The sequence below is a fragment of the Myxocyprinus asiaticus genome, chromosome 21, assembly GCF_019703515.2.
Source record: "Myxocyprinus asiaticus isolate MX2 ecotype Aquarium Trade chromosome 21, UBuf_Myxa_2, whole genome shotgun sequence".
NCBI lineage: Eukaryota > Metazoa > Chordata > Actinopteri > Cypriniformes > Catostomidae > Myxocyprinus > Myxocyprinus asiaticus.
The window spans coordinates 24,202,766-24,217,055 of NC_059364.1; the positions used below are offsets into that span (position 1 = coordinate 24,202,766).

Here is a 14,290-nt window from a genome sequence, read left to right on the forward strand (position 1 = left end):
TTATGGAATTTACTAACATGTGTCTCATAGGAACGTGATATGAATTAAGAATATTCGTTATTAACTAGAATTAAAACTTTTGTTGTTCTTGAGGGAATTTCGAATCTTATTTCTGCTGACTTTTGTGTTCAGCGTTTGTCCAATAGATGGCGCATTTGTGTTAAAATTCAATTAAATTCCTTGTTTTTCTATTTATTTATGTAACATGCATAATGGGCTTAGAATCTAGATAAATTCATTAACTCAGTGTACCAGAAATGTCATAACTTTTGATCTTATGTTATATATAAATGTCAGTTTTTATTAATTTTTAATTAATTTTGTTTTAAGATGCCTTAAAACAAAACCATTATTACCTATATTTAAAAAGTAATTCTGGGGGGTTTGTGAATGCTAGAAATTATTTAAGCATGACTTTTTATTATTATTATTATTATTATTATTATTATTATTATTGAAGAATATAATTAGCAAGAAGACCCCAAGACATTTTTTTTTTTTTAGAAGGGGTTCCTTTTTTGGAGGGGGATTTGTCTTAATTTTTGTAATGCCTTGTTGTAATTGTGGAGTATATGAAAAAAACTTCCAAAGTATTAAATATTTATATTTTTGGTTATTGAAAATGCTAGAAATTTGTTTAAGCATGAATTCGACGTTTTTATTTATTATTGAATAATATTAGCGAGAAGACCTCAATTGTTTTGTTTTTTAAAAGTGTTTTATAACAAGAGCTGCGACGAGCGTTCTGCTTAAAGGGATAGTTCACCCATACATTTTAATTCTCTCATTTTTACTTCCCCTCATGTCATCCCAGATTAATATGACTTTCTTCGGCAGGGAGGAGAATTAATAGTAAAAAAAGGACTTAAATATTAATCTGTTTCTCACCCACATCTATCATATCACTGAAGACATGGATTTAACCGCTGGAGTCATGTGGATTACTTTTATTCTGCCTTTATGTGCTTTTTGGACCTTCAAAGATCTGTCCTCCATTCACTTGCATTGTATGGACCTACAGAGCTGAAATATTCTTCTGAAAATCTTTATTTGTGTTCTGCTGAAGAAAGAAAGTCATACACATCTGGGATGTTATTAGGGTGAGTAAATAATTAGATCATTTTAATTTTGGGGTGAACTATCACTTTAAGAAGCATAGTAAGAGCAATATTTCATGAAACTCACTAATATGTGACTCATATGAACGTAATATGAATTACTAATAGGCCTATTCGTTATTAATTAATTAAAACGTTTTGTTGTTATTGAGGGAATTTAAAATCTTATTTCTACTGACTTTTACGTTCAGCGTTTGTCCAATAGATGGCGTATTTGTGTTAAAATTCAATTAAACTGTTTTTTTTTCTCCCTTATATTTATTGGTTTAACATGCGTAATTGGCATAATATCTCGATAAATTAAGTCAATGTACCAGTAATTACATAACTTTTATAATAATAATAATAATAAACGTTTTTTATTAATAATATTATTAATTGAGTTTGTATTACATTTTCTTTTTATTTCTGGGGAAATATTATAATCATACATTTAAGCGCCATAAAACAAAACCATTATTACCTATATTTCAAAAATAATTCTGGGGTTATTGTAAATGCTAGAAATTATTTAAGCATGACTTTTATTTTTGTATTATTATTATTATTAAAGAATATAAGTATCAAAAACACCCCTTTTTTCTTCATTTTTGTATTTTTGTGTGCTGTTTTTTTTTTATTTATTTATTTTTTTTTAGTGGGTTTTGTCTTTATTTTTGAAATACCTTACTGTAATTGTGGTTTTGGAGTAAATAAAAAAACTTCAAAAGTATTCACTTTTACTACAAACATTCACGAGAGGCTCATTTTCAAATTGATGTCCATTTGGGATAAACCAAGTGTTCATATTTAAACGAATGCTTAATCACACAAAAAAGTTGACAACTTTAAGAAACATTAAAGAATGTTCAGAGATCACCAATGTATATACAATTTTCACATTTTGAATTTCAAATAAAACGTTATCCCTGATAGAATGTAAAAAGCTGTTTGAAATTATGAGACGCATGAATTCCTGCCACTTCAGTTTATCAATGATCTATGACAATAGGTCTGCTGAACATCTCATAGTGGATGATGTCATAGGCTTTGTCTCAAACAGCTAGTGAGCTGTCCGCCTAAACAACAGCGTTTTTGGCATCATCATCACCATCATCATCATCACCACCACCATCATCATCATCACACTTGGAACAGCAGCTGTACTGGGCAGCGGACCCGGAACGCGCCTGTGATGCCCAAAATGCATGTCAAAAAATGCTGTCTAGGTAGACAGCTCACTGGGCTTTGAAACACAGCCAGTCATGGTTTTTGGGAGTAAAGTGCCTCTGTCAGTTTTAGAGAGGGCGGAGAAGAGCTCGCCTCATGAGAGCATAACGTCAGTGAACGTGTGATATTCGTATTTATTTTTGTTTCAGAGTTACTATGTTTTACCTCCATATAATCCAAACAATTCTTGATTTGAAATGTAGCTGTAAGCGGATGGTTTGTCCTTATCAATGCACACCGTTGTAAAACCGGAGACTCTGCTCTCTCATTCAAAAGTGAGAAGTCAGATGGATCGCTAAAACTGCCGTTCAAACTTCTGGAAAGTTAGTGTTTTCAGAGATGCCTCCGCAGGGGGGTGGAGAATATAAGCCCGTTCCAGGTACGGTTGTACCTCCGGTACCCCCGAGAAGATTCAGGGGCAGAGATTTGTCATCAGCGGTAAAGAGCCGCTTCGGGTCCGCAGTGGAGCGCCGGGTGAAGTGCGTGCTGGTCGGTGATGGTGCAGTGGGGAAAACTAGTCTCATTGTGAGCTATACCACCAATGGATATCCCACTGAGTATGTTCCAACAGCTTTTGACAACTTTGCAGGTAAATACCACTCCAACTTCTGTAAACAATAGTAAAACTATATAAATAATAAATACAATTTTAAAAATCTAAAATTTACAATCCTTGCCCCCTACTCACATTAGAGTGGCTGAAGACTTTTCTTTTGGAAATTAATGTATTATTAATTTATGTTAATTTATAAGTCTCCCACATAATGAAGTATGATACTCCAAGAGAATTGATTGTAGTTTACCACTGACCTAATTTAATGCGTCATGTGGCCACATGATTGTTCACTGGCTGATGTTTTTGTGATGCTTCAGTTTTTCTAAGGCAGCAAGTTCAACTGGCACAGACAATTTCAGTCTAATTAAAGGAATATTCCGGTTTCAATACAAGTTAAGCTCAATCGACAGAATATATGGCATAATATTGATTACCACAAAAATGTTTTTTGACTTGTGTCTCCTTTTCTTAAAAGAAAAAGCAAAAATCTGGGTTCCAGTGGGGCACTTACAATGGAAGTGAATGGGGCCAATCTGTAAACATTGAAATACTCACTGTTTCAAAAGTATAGTCACAAGACATAAACAACATGCATGCTAACTTGATTTTAGTGTGATAAAAACACCTTTTCAGTGTAAAGTTATATCCATTTTTACAACTTCGTTGCCATGGCGATGTAATGTCATCAAACCCTAAAATCCTAAAATGACTGTAAAAATTATGATTTAATCAACTTAACAGCTCAAATAACACATGAGTTTTAATAGAAGAATCAATGTAAGTGCTTTTATAAACTTATAAGCTTCGCATTTCTGCCTTTAAACCCTCCAAAATTTGGCCCCCTTCACTTCCATTGTAAGTGCCTTACTGTAACCTCGATTTTTGCTTTTTTTAAAGAAAATAATTTTTTGTGGTAATAAACTTTATGCCACAAATGATGTCGACTGAGCTTAACTTGTATTAAACCCAGAATATTCCTTTAATCACAGTCTGTGTGTCTTAATAATACATTCTTATTAAGAAAGGGGTCAAATGTCAAATTGTATCTGTTCCCCTTTGCAGCGGTTGTAGCTGTGGATGGCAAGCCTGTGAAACTTCAGCTTTGTGACACTGCGGGCCAGGTCAGTCCAGCAAACCATCTCAGCACTAACAGACCAAAACAAACCACCTCTCAAACACATTGAAGACAGTGCAGGTTCATGTCTATGGTGTCATTGTATAGGGTTGATGACATATTGTTTAGACAAACGCATGCTGGTTGTAGCCCTCTCATCTTGAATGGAAAAAGCCAGCATATTTGTAATCTAAAGGGGAAGATTAACTAGGGGTAAATCCTGAGTCATGTCCTAATTAGTCATATGGATGGTTATCTGTAAGATAAGGGAGGGGGGACAAGAGTGAAAGTGATTCAGTGTTGTTTTGCTTACTCAAGTTAAAGGTTTCTGGTAAAGTTCAGATGGAGTTTACTGTCCAGAAACATAAGGATGTGTATGCTTCATCATATGGGAACACACTATAGGGCTAAAGGTCAGTTAGTGGAATATGTATGTCTCTCCCTTTTTGGGAGGGTTAAACCAGCTCTAGGGGATCACAAATGGGAAGCAGTCTAATTGTGATGAATTGGACCTGATCCGAGGGAAAGGGAGACCTACTTTCAGCTGAGGTACAGCTGGGGCTAGTCACTGGAAACGTGAGATCAGAGTGTTTTTGAAGAGTTTAGCAAGCTAAGGAGAGACTCTGAAGGGAAGCAAGCCAAGAGAGATTTGGATCAGTCCTGTTTAGGCCTGTGGAGAAGGGGGGAGGGAAAGGAGAGAGAAACAGACAGCGGAAAAGTAAGTTTAGTTAATGCAGCATATACAGAGTATTTAAAAGAATCCCAACCTACCCTGCTATAAATACATTTTGAACCAACCCAAGTTAGCTTGCTGGTCTTAGCTGGTTTCAAACTATCTAGCTGGTCTCCCAGCCTGTTCTAGTTGGTCTTTGTCTGATCAGCTGAGAAGTTTCAAAAAACCCATCTTAAACAAGCATACAGACCAGGCTTGGATACACGCTAAGACCAGCAAACCATCATAAGCTGGGTAAAGATACTCTGGGAAGTAGGGATGCACCGATCCGATACCTCAGATACTGACATAACAGAATCGGGTATCAGTCCGACGAGCCCGATCCATATACTGTCCCTGCTTCCGAAATCATGTACTGTCAGACTATGTACTGTATTTGATGCATGCTTAAGTATGCATGCGAGTAGTATGGAAATGACTTGTTGATGAGAGAGGTCAACAGAGAATGCCCAGACTGGTTCGAGCTGACAGAAAGTCTACGGTAACTCAGATAACCACTCTGTACAACTGTAGTGAGCAGAATAGAATCTCAGGGTACGTTTACATGACAACGATGTACTAAAAACGGAAATGTTTTTCCTTTGCGTTTTTGAAAAGTTCCGCGTACAGACGACAACGTTGTCAAAACGAAAACGACTAAAAACGCTGTGTTATGCATGCTGGGCCAGTAGTTGGCGATGTCACTTTGTAAAGAAAAACTATGCGACAGCGCTCATAAGCATTCTTCCACAGAGCGGTGAATACAAACAATGAAGATGGCGAAAGCATTGAGCAGTTTTGTCTGGACAGACGATGAAGTTACTTTATTACTACAATTACTTTGCTGGAGAAGCGTCAGTAAACTCAAAATCTTGAGCAGCACAAACACAGTCCTGTAGTCAGCCATTGTAGTTCTGAATGTCTCGCGCATTGTTTTGAAGTACTCGTGCGCATGCTTATAGACTGAACTCTCAAGATTATTCAATAAACTCTGCTCATTTTTACCATCACTTCGTCTTCTGCCTTCTTCTGTATTCCCCCTGCTGACTCTTGGGCTGGTAGGAGAGTAAGTTAACATAACAAGCTGTTGATGTTGACTGGTTTTGGATATCAGACAGAACTCTGATATATGGATATCTTCTGATGGAGAGAGAGGTCTTGTGTACACTGGATCTAACATGCATTTTCACTGCCTCTCATGTTTTCATATTCTAAGCATATCATTGAATACTGTACATGGCATCACATCTCTGTCTATAGGCTATATACATAAGCGGTGGGTGAATGAATTGCAGGGTAAAGGTTCGTCAAATAAAATGAATAAATATATAAATAACATTTAAAATACAAATACATTTTTCCCATCTGAATCCATACATTAATTTCAAGATTTTCAAATTGCAGGTTCTGCCTACTGTACAATGTTCACACTCCATACAAAACACTCCAAATGAATAAATAGTTGATTATTGTTATTTGCACTGACACCAGTATTCATATTGACGTTATCATCTTAAGTTGATGCCTATCAGTCCATCATTCTTTATATAACACGTAATACGCGTGCGCATGACGTCATCGTTTTCACATATTTGCGTTTTTGTATGTTTACATGGAAACGATAACGGCATCGTTTTCAAAAACCTGCACTTTGAAACCCGTTTTCAAAAGTTTGCGTTTTCAGGCCCCAAAACGCAATTGTCATGTAAACGAACAGCCAAAACGCATAAAAAGTTTTCCGTTTTTAGTTGAAAATGTTGTCGTGTAAACGGCCCCTTAGAATGCACAACACGTCGAGTCTTGAGGCGGATGGGCTACTACAGCAAAGACCACATCGGGCATTTTATTAGGACCATAGTGTTCCTAATAAAGTGCTCAGTGAGTTTATATCACTCACAGTTAAAAAGAGCCATCCGACTCGCGTGTTTGCTGCATTTTTTAAATCCAGCATTTTGAACGTGACGTCCCTTAAGCTCCCGTGGAATTATGGGATCGTAAAGTGTCAAATCTGCTCTTCAGAATCTCGCCGGAAATAGTAGGTCATCCGGGTATTTCTGGCTTACTATTTTATGAATACTGATGATTCAGACACTACTCTACTGGCATACTGTTTTTGCCATACAATATAGTAGTATGATTTTTCGTACATATGGACTGTGTGTTAGTCATGGAACTTCCTGGAGTGTTCCATTAAAATAAAAGTCCTAGGGTTTTAGAGTTAAGAAATTATGACTGCAATACATTACTATTGTATAATAAAAGTGTCATAATTATTATTATTTTATTATTATCATTTTTTTATATTAAATTACGATAATATTTAACTTGACTGGGTTCTTAAAAAATTAACTGTGTGATTGAAAAATGAACCAATATCCTATTACAACTGAAGTGAACAAAAAAATGGTCTGAATCCATTTGAAGTAAAAAAATAAATTAAAAAAAAACGTGCAAAGAGAACTGGGTTCTTTTCTACTGAAGACTTTCATGGACCTACTGTTAATTTTGGTCTGCAATATCCAGTAGACTATTTAAAAATAAAGTTTTTCTTAACAGGCTACACATTATTTATGTAATGGTGTTTTTTTATGAAATAATGTGTATTTAGATGTTTGTGTTGCTTTACATATAAAAGAGTACCCCCAATCAGTTCCACACAGTGAGGTATAAATATTCTAAACTGATAAAGTAAAAACCAATAATATCGGCTCGAGGTTGGTATTTGCTGGTAAAGAGAGTTCAGATGTCAAAATCCGTTTGGGAGAGAAAAAATGGTATCGGTGCATCCCAACTGGGAATAGCATCAAACAAACAAAACAATTTTTCAGTCAAATATAACACACACAAACATACTTGCATATAGTCACACAGGTATATAAATTGTACTGTTGGACAGGATTGTTTTTCATGGGTTAGAATGTATCCAATTAACTAATATGAGAGGGGCTGTGGCGTATCAACAGGAACCAAGCTGGAGACTCAAAGGAAGAGTCAAAGAGAAGGAATGCAGCTGTAATAAACAACAGATTTTATATTTCTGTTCTAGACTTTATCTCTCACGCTGCTGACATCACAGCGGTTCCTGATATTTCAGAGATATGGAATCATAAGCATGACTTGGAAGTAGCGAATTGAAATAGATTCAAGGACAAATACTCTAGATAAGCCTGCTTATTGGTTTGACAGTCATGACAGCATGAATTCAGATTACACAAAAGTACAAATGCATATTCTGATAATACTTTTCACTATGGAAAATCTGTATCAAATCAAGTAGAAGAGGTCAAGGCTAATATTTTTTGCTGTATAGAGGAATTTAAAAATCTAACAATTGAGCTCTATCATACGAACAGGAGTGCCGTTGTACTGAATATCAGCTGATGTTCCGTATGTTAACATGATTGATAGTGTGATATTGCTTTTATGTAGCAGTTCTAAAAGGGTGATTCTCACAAAACCTGTCAAGAAAATGTCCTTTTTAAAATAAAAAAAAGAGATAGAAATTATATTTTGTATATAGAAAATAAAGCCTATTTTTAGGGTTTACAGTCTGACATTATTTTCATGATAGATATTCACATTTTAACCCCCAATTCCCATTACTGTAATGTAAAAAAATGAAATACTATATAAATTGTAAAGTATTTATACATCATAGTACTCTTTTGGGACTGCCTTAATTTTTGCTGATTTTAATTAATAAAATCCTTGGACAACAGCAAAAAAAATAAATAATGTGTTACAGTAATTAATATTATCATTGAAAACAATGGGAAAAGTTAATGTAAAGCATCAGGGTGCATTACGGCAATGACAGTTGTGGGGAGGGTGTATGTGCTTACGTATCCTGAAAATAATGTCACAATGCAAAAAATCGTAATGGTCCTAAATGTTACTTTAACTGTAGTTATGCAAAATATAATTCCATTATTATTATTATTATTATTATTATTGATTTGGGGTTAAATATTAACTGGACATTTTCCTGACAGGTTTTGTGAGAATCACCCATAAACAAAAAGTTCATACTGAGTAACTTAGATTTTGGATAGACTGACAGCACCACAAACACAGACAAGCATGTTATAAAAACAGTGAAGCATCCCAAGGCTGTTATACTAAATAGATTAGAGGACTGGAACTAACGGTTTTGTAATGAACAGTATAAAGGTTAATGTAAAAGAAAATATGACGTAATTCAATCGAGACAGCTGAACAGAAACCCACAGGAGCGGTTCACACATTTAACTACTTTCAGTAATCCAAAACAACAAGTGTATTTGTTCTCCTACATGCATAACATTGATGTTTATCACTACTGATTTTTTCGTTGCTCTGGGCAGGATGATTTTGACAAGCTACGGCCGCTGTGTTACACCAATGCTGACGTCTTCCTGCTCTGCTTCAGTGTGGTAAGTCCCACCTCCTTCCAGAATGTGAGGGAGAAGTGGGTGCCTGAGATCCGTCGGCACTGCCCGAAGGCACCTATACTGCTGGTGGGCACTCAAGGTGACCTCCGGCAAGATGTCAAAGTGCTTATCCAGCTTGCGAAATATAAAGAGCGTCCAGTGGACACCCAAGAAGCCTGCTTATGTGCTGAAGAAGTGCAGGCTGTCTCATACATGGAGTGCTCAGCACTCACCCAGAAGAACCTGAAGGAGGTGTTTGACACAGCCATAGTGGCTAGCATCCAGTATTCTGACAGCCAGCAGCAGAAAAGACTGAAGAAGCGCACACCTGATAAAATGAGGAATCTCTCCAAGTCTTGGTGGAAAAAATACTGCTGTCTGGCATAGAAGAAAAAATCAGATTTTGTACTGTTTTTGTGGACGCGGTTTGATTAGAACTTGCTTTTTAAAAATACAAATGGAAACAAATCTATCTGCTTTAGTGGATTAACTGGAGCAGAGGTGGTCATGAGACATTGAAGGACATAAGGACATAATCTGTAGAAAATATTTGTTATCATTTTGTCTTAAAAAATGGAATGATTCATAGCCAGCAGATTCCAAGCCATCTGCTACAATGGACAAAAGAACTCCACTGTACACTTGAGGATCTGTTCTGCATTTGGAAAGTCCCAGTTTAACCTCAAATGGTCATTTGAACAATTCAGGGCAGGAGTCATCTGTCTATCTTTACCTTATCTCCTGTTGAGGAGGGTTTAAGTGGACTTAAGAGCTGCCTTATTACTACAGATCTAATTAGACTACCAGTCACCTTTTCCAGAATTGCACTCTTCCATCCAAGTTTCGCTACACTGTAAGAAGCAAAGACCATCTTGATTAATTTCAACAAAGCCTAGGATTGTGTTGGTGTTTTAACATTCTTCTTTGATAAAAACCAGCAAAGAATTCCCTATTACTTACATGAACAGGATAACTTGGGTTGTATGTTCTGTCGTGTATATGTCAAAACATTAAAGGGATAGTTCACTCAAAAATGAAAATTGTCTCATCATTTAATCACCCTCATGCCATCCCAGATGTGTATGACTGAACACAAAGAAAGATTTTTAAAAGAATATTTCAGCTCTTTCAGAATGTGAAAGTGGAGATTTATAGTAAAAAAGGACTTAAATATTGATCTGTTTCTCACCCACACCTATCATATCACTTCTAAAGACATAGATTTTACCACAGGAGTTGTATGGATTACTTTTATGCTGTATTTATATGCTTTTTGAAGCTCAAAAGGTCTGGTCACCATTCACTTGCATTGTATGGACCTACAGATTTGAAATATTCTTCTAAAAATCTTTATTTGTGTTCTGCTGAAGAAAGAAAGTTATACACATCTGGGATGGCATGAGGGTGAGTAAATGAGAGAATGTTCATTTTTGGGTGAACTATCCCTTTAATTGTGATCTAGATTAAAAGCAGATGTTTGGGCACACTGTCAGCTTGACATCACTGACATGTATTTGGTTGTCCTGTTAGGGTGAATGATAGTCGATTTTAGAGACAGCAGGACACTGGCACATCTCTCCAGGCTCTCTTGTTTACATTTGGAGTTAAGTCCACACCCAAACATGCTGTGAGGTCAGGGCCTTTGTAAGTGCAAGTAGACTTAGTAGGCCAGTTGGACTGTATATCTGGTCATTGAACCTGGATTTTCATCAACAACACAATGTTTTGAGTTAAGCGATTCAGTTCTGTCAGGTTCGACAAAGTTGAAATCTGTTGGAGTCAGATGTACTTAAGTATTTGTATTTATACATAGTTCATTCATTTGAGATGACAGACTAACCGACACAAATTGTTTTCCACGTTTTCAACTGGGAATAACAGACCAGTGATCATCATTTCTTTCTAATTACTTCCCATTAAAAGGAATAACAAAAAAAGTTATTATTACATCTACATTCCAGACTCTTCATGGCAATGCAATTTAAGCCATTTTTTAACAACAACATTGTCACAGAAAGTCTTTTAATGTAAGAAAATTGTCTATAGTTCTAGTTGTGTGTTTGTTTCCATAAAAAAAAAAAAAAATTAAAAAAAAAATGATATCCTCCACATCATGATTTGATAAACATTATGGTCCTATCATTGAAGAAAGTCTTTATAACATTTGTGTAGGATTGTCCCAGGGCAAATGGCACTCTTTATCAAGCTTTCACATCAGATGAACTGGAAAAGTCATCTGCTGCTATACGATATGTGATCAAGTGCTAAGTGAATAACAGTAAGAAAAAGTTAATGTTTCACTACATAAGCTGGGGTAGATGTTGAAGAATTGCTGCATCACTAATGGCAAACATTTTCCTTCATGAGCACCAAATGAACCAAGAATGAACCGAGATACAGTAATTGCTCACAGTTCTTTGTTTGCCACTTTTACTGTTAGATTATGCCCGACCCTGCTAAAAAGACCAGTTTACTCCAGCATCAATTTCCATTATTTTAGTCTTTTTTTCCAGTAAAAAACATTCTAATAGCAATCTAAATTTATTTGAGAAGAAAAACGACAAGATTTTTGGTCTTGTTTTCAGAATAATCTAACAAAATCTACTAACATTTCTCTGTAGCTGCTGATTCTGAAGGTGCTTCTGGATAAGCTTTTTGACCATGGAATTCTCGCTGTTTAGTCTAGTTACGATGCCTGGTTGGGACACCAGCACCAAAAACACAACATACTGTGAGCTGGTAACAGCAATGCTGGTCTTTTCAGCAGGGGAATGTGGCAAAGTGTTCAAAGAGTGTTGAGAATCTATTGAAAGTAAGTGGCTCTCAGCAAGTGATTATAGTGCTGTAAACTGCAAGTGTTGAAGGTGATGGCATAATGTGAGTTGTACCCCCAAATCAAACAATCATATTGATTTTAAGCTCAGAAAACAAACTATGTAATGTGATGTTGTCGAAAGGATAGGCATGCTGTAAACAGTACATTGTAGTTAATCATTTATCAAAAAATATATTTGTCGTCATATAATGTGAATTTCAGAATTACATAGGTTGCAAACATTAGTTCACTCAAATATGAAAATTCTGTCATTTACTTACCAAAACGTTGTTCTAAACCTGTATGACTTACTGTTTTCTATGAAACAATGAACACAGAATTTTCTCTTTTCAGTGAACAATCCCTTTTAGTTCAGACTAACCAAACCATATGAGTGCTACAATGCTGTGTACTTTCACAGGGAAAGATCAATAGCTTGGTCAGAGATTTTTGACAAGTAGCCAAATTTTCACTTCAAACAGATGCTATTTGTTTATTCACTGATTTTTTGTGCATGTGAGTTGCATTGCAGTGATGTATATTTACTTTGTGAGTGAGCTCATTGCTGCAGCGTCCCACCAGACGGAACTGTTCAGGATCTGGTGGTAGTTCAGATGAAACTGACATGTAATAACAGACATGCCTGTAGGTTATCTTTCACAAAATAAATATACTTTTTTTTTGTACTCATTGTCTGTGCATCTTCTTTTACTGTGCTCTTCATTTTCTTGGAATATTCTTTCAATAAAAAGCCATCCATGTCTTTGTAGCACAGATATAGGGGGTAATTTTATAATCTCAATGCTTTTTATAGTTAATTCTTTGTAAACACTCTCTTGCATGCTGGGCTACTGAGGCATAGCCATTGTCTGTCCAGTACCATGTTGTGTACCGTTCACTGTCTGAGGTTGCACGTGGTCTTATCATTCCCAATAAGAAAATCCACACAATCACTGACAGCTAGTTAGCAATCAAGTAATGCCTTGGCCAAGAGAATCACAGATCATTTTATTTTAATCAAAAAGTCATGGATATCCTATACAGTTTTAAAACCTTAGTGTACTGTAAATAGGCTAGACTAGAGCTGCAGGCATTGAAATGACTGTGAGCAAGAATTCAATCTGAATTTGAAAAAAGCTGTTATGGTAGTTGCTCTGTGATGTCTTTGACAGTTGGGCTATGGTTGTTTAATTGGTTTTGTTTTATCTGGCTTTAAATCACATTTCCACAATCACTCAAGACAATTAAAGTGGCGTCTGGGTTCATTAGTTCTATTGAGCTGCTTTCTTTAAGAGCTGAAATGCTGCCTAAACTGGTAACAATGACATATGTATTTGGGCCACTTTTATCCAGTTGCTTCATACTGCATTTTTCTGTGTGGCAGATGAACAAAGAAAAACATAATCTTTCAGTCCTCCCAACCAAAAGATCTCATGCTGAAATAGCCTTTAACATTTGGGCTAGAATGAACCAAACATTACAGGCAAAACTGATTAGCTTTTGTTAGTTCATCTGTAGCTCCAGTGGATGAGTTCCATAAAACACCCACAGCTGAAACAGATCTGGAAATCAGTGTCCACTGGTGGACGATATTGAAACCACTGTCAACACTATGGTGGAGACATTTCACCTCATCAAACCTGTGATGACAGCAAGCAAGTGAAATATGAATCTGTCATCAATTCTCATCACATCATGTCCCAAGCCCTTTATCAGAAGCCTAACATTTTTAATTGATTAGTCAGAGCTAAATTCTACCATTGATTACTGATTAAAGTTAAAGGCTAGACATCTCTGCTTGTGTTTTGTAAGGAACCAAACACCAAAGATGCATGATATCTTGTTTTTGTTAGCGATTTTTTTTTCTTTTTTTTCTGCCATAGGAGTCTATTACAGCCCATAAAACAGTTTGGAGGAAAGTTGTGAAACATGGCACATTGATTGGGAAGGATCTGAACATTCCCCTGGCCAATTTTGGGGTCTCCAAGTCAAACACTTTAGTGCCACCATCAGCTCAAAATTGGACTTTTCTTCAAATGCTTCATTCTAGAAAAATAATAACAATGTTAATGTTTCTTCTGCTGCTTTCTGTCCTGATTCTGAGTTGGTTGAATCTGGTGTTCACTTACTGCCATCCAAATCATATAATATGTTGTTGAATATTTTTTCTTGCTACTCCTACAAATCTTGTCCACCAAATTTACCTCAGATGATCTTTTGACCAAGCTTCACAAAAGGTGATAGATTTTTCACAGAAGTCACAGAACAAGATTCTAACAATTGTTTTTGCAATTGCTACAAAACCTTATGTGACTGTGATGACGTTTTTGTACTATGATATTACGTGGTTTCTTAAA

The 14,290-nt window shown here is 36.0% G+C and overlaps 2 protein-coding genes across 2 annotated transcripts in view; one reads left to right on the forward strand and one right to left on the reverse strand.

Moving 5' to 3' along the window:
• The window catches only part of LOC127411817 (SERTA domain-containing protein 2-like), a 346,503-nt gene that overhangs the window by 165,601 nt on the left and 166,612 nt on the right, over nt 1-14,290 (reverse strand). The window lies entirely within an intron of this gene.
• On the forward strand, nt 400-12,616 carry rhoua (ras homolog family member Ua). Its single transcript, XM_051647641.1, has 3 exons — nt 400-2,916; nt 3,946-4,004; nt 9,053-12,616. The coding sequence occupies exons 1-3, from the start codon at nt 2,667-2,669 to the stop codon at nt 9,503-9,505; spliced, it is 762 nt and encodes a 253-aa protein (XP_051503601.1). The 5' UTR covers nt 400-2,666; the 3' UTR covers nt 9,506-12,616.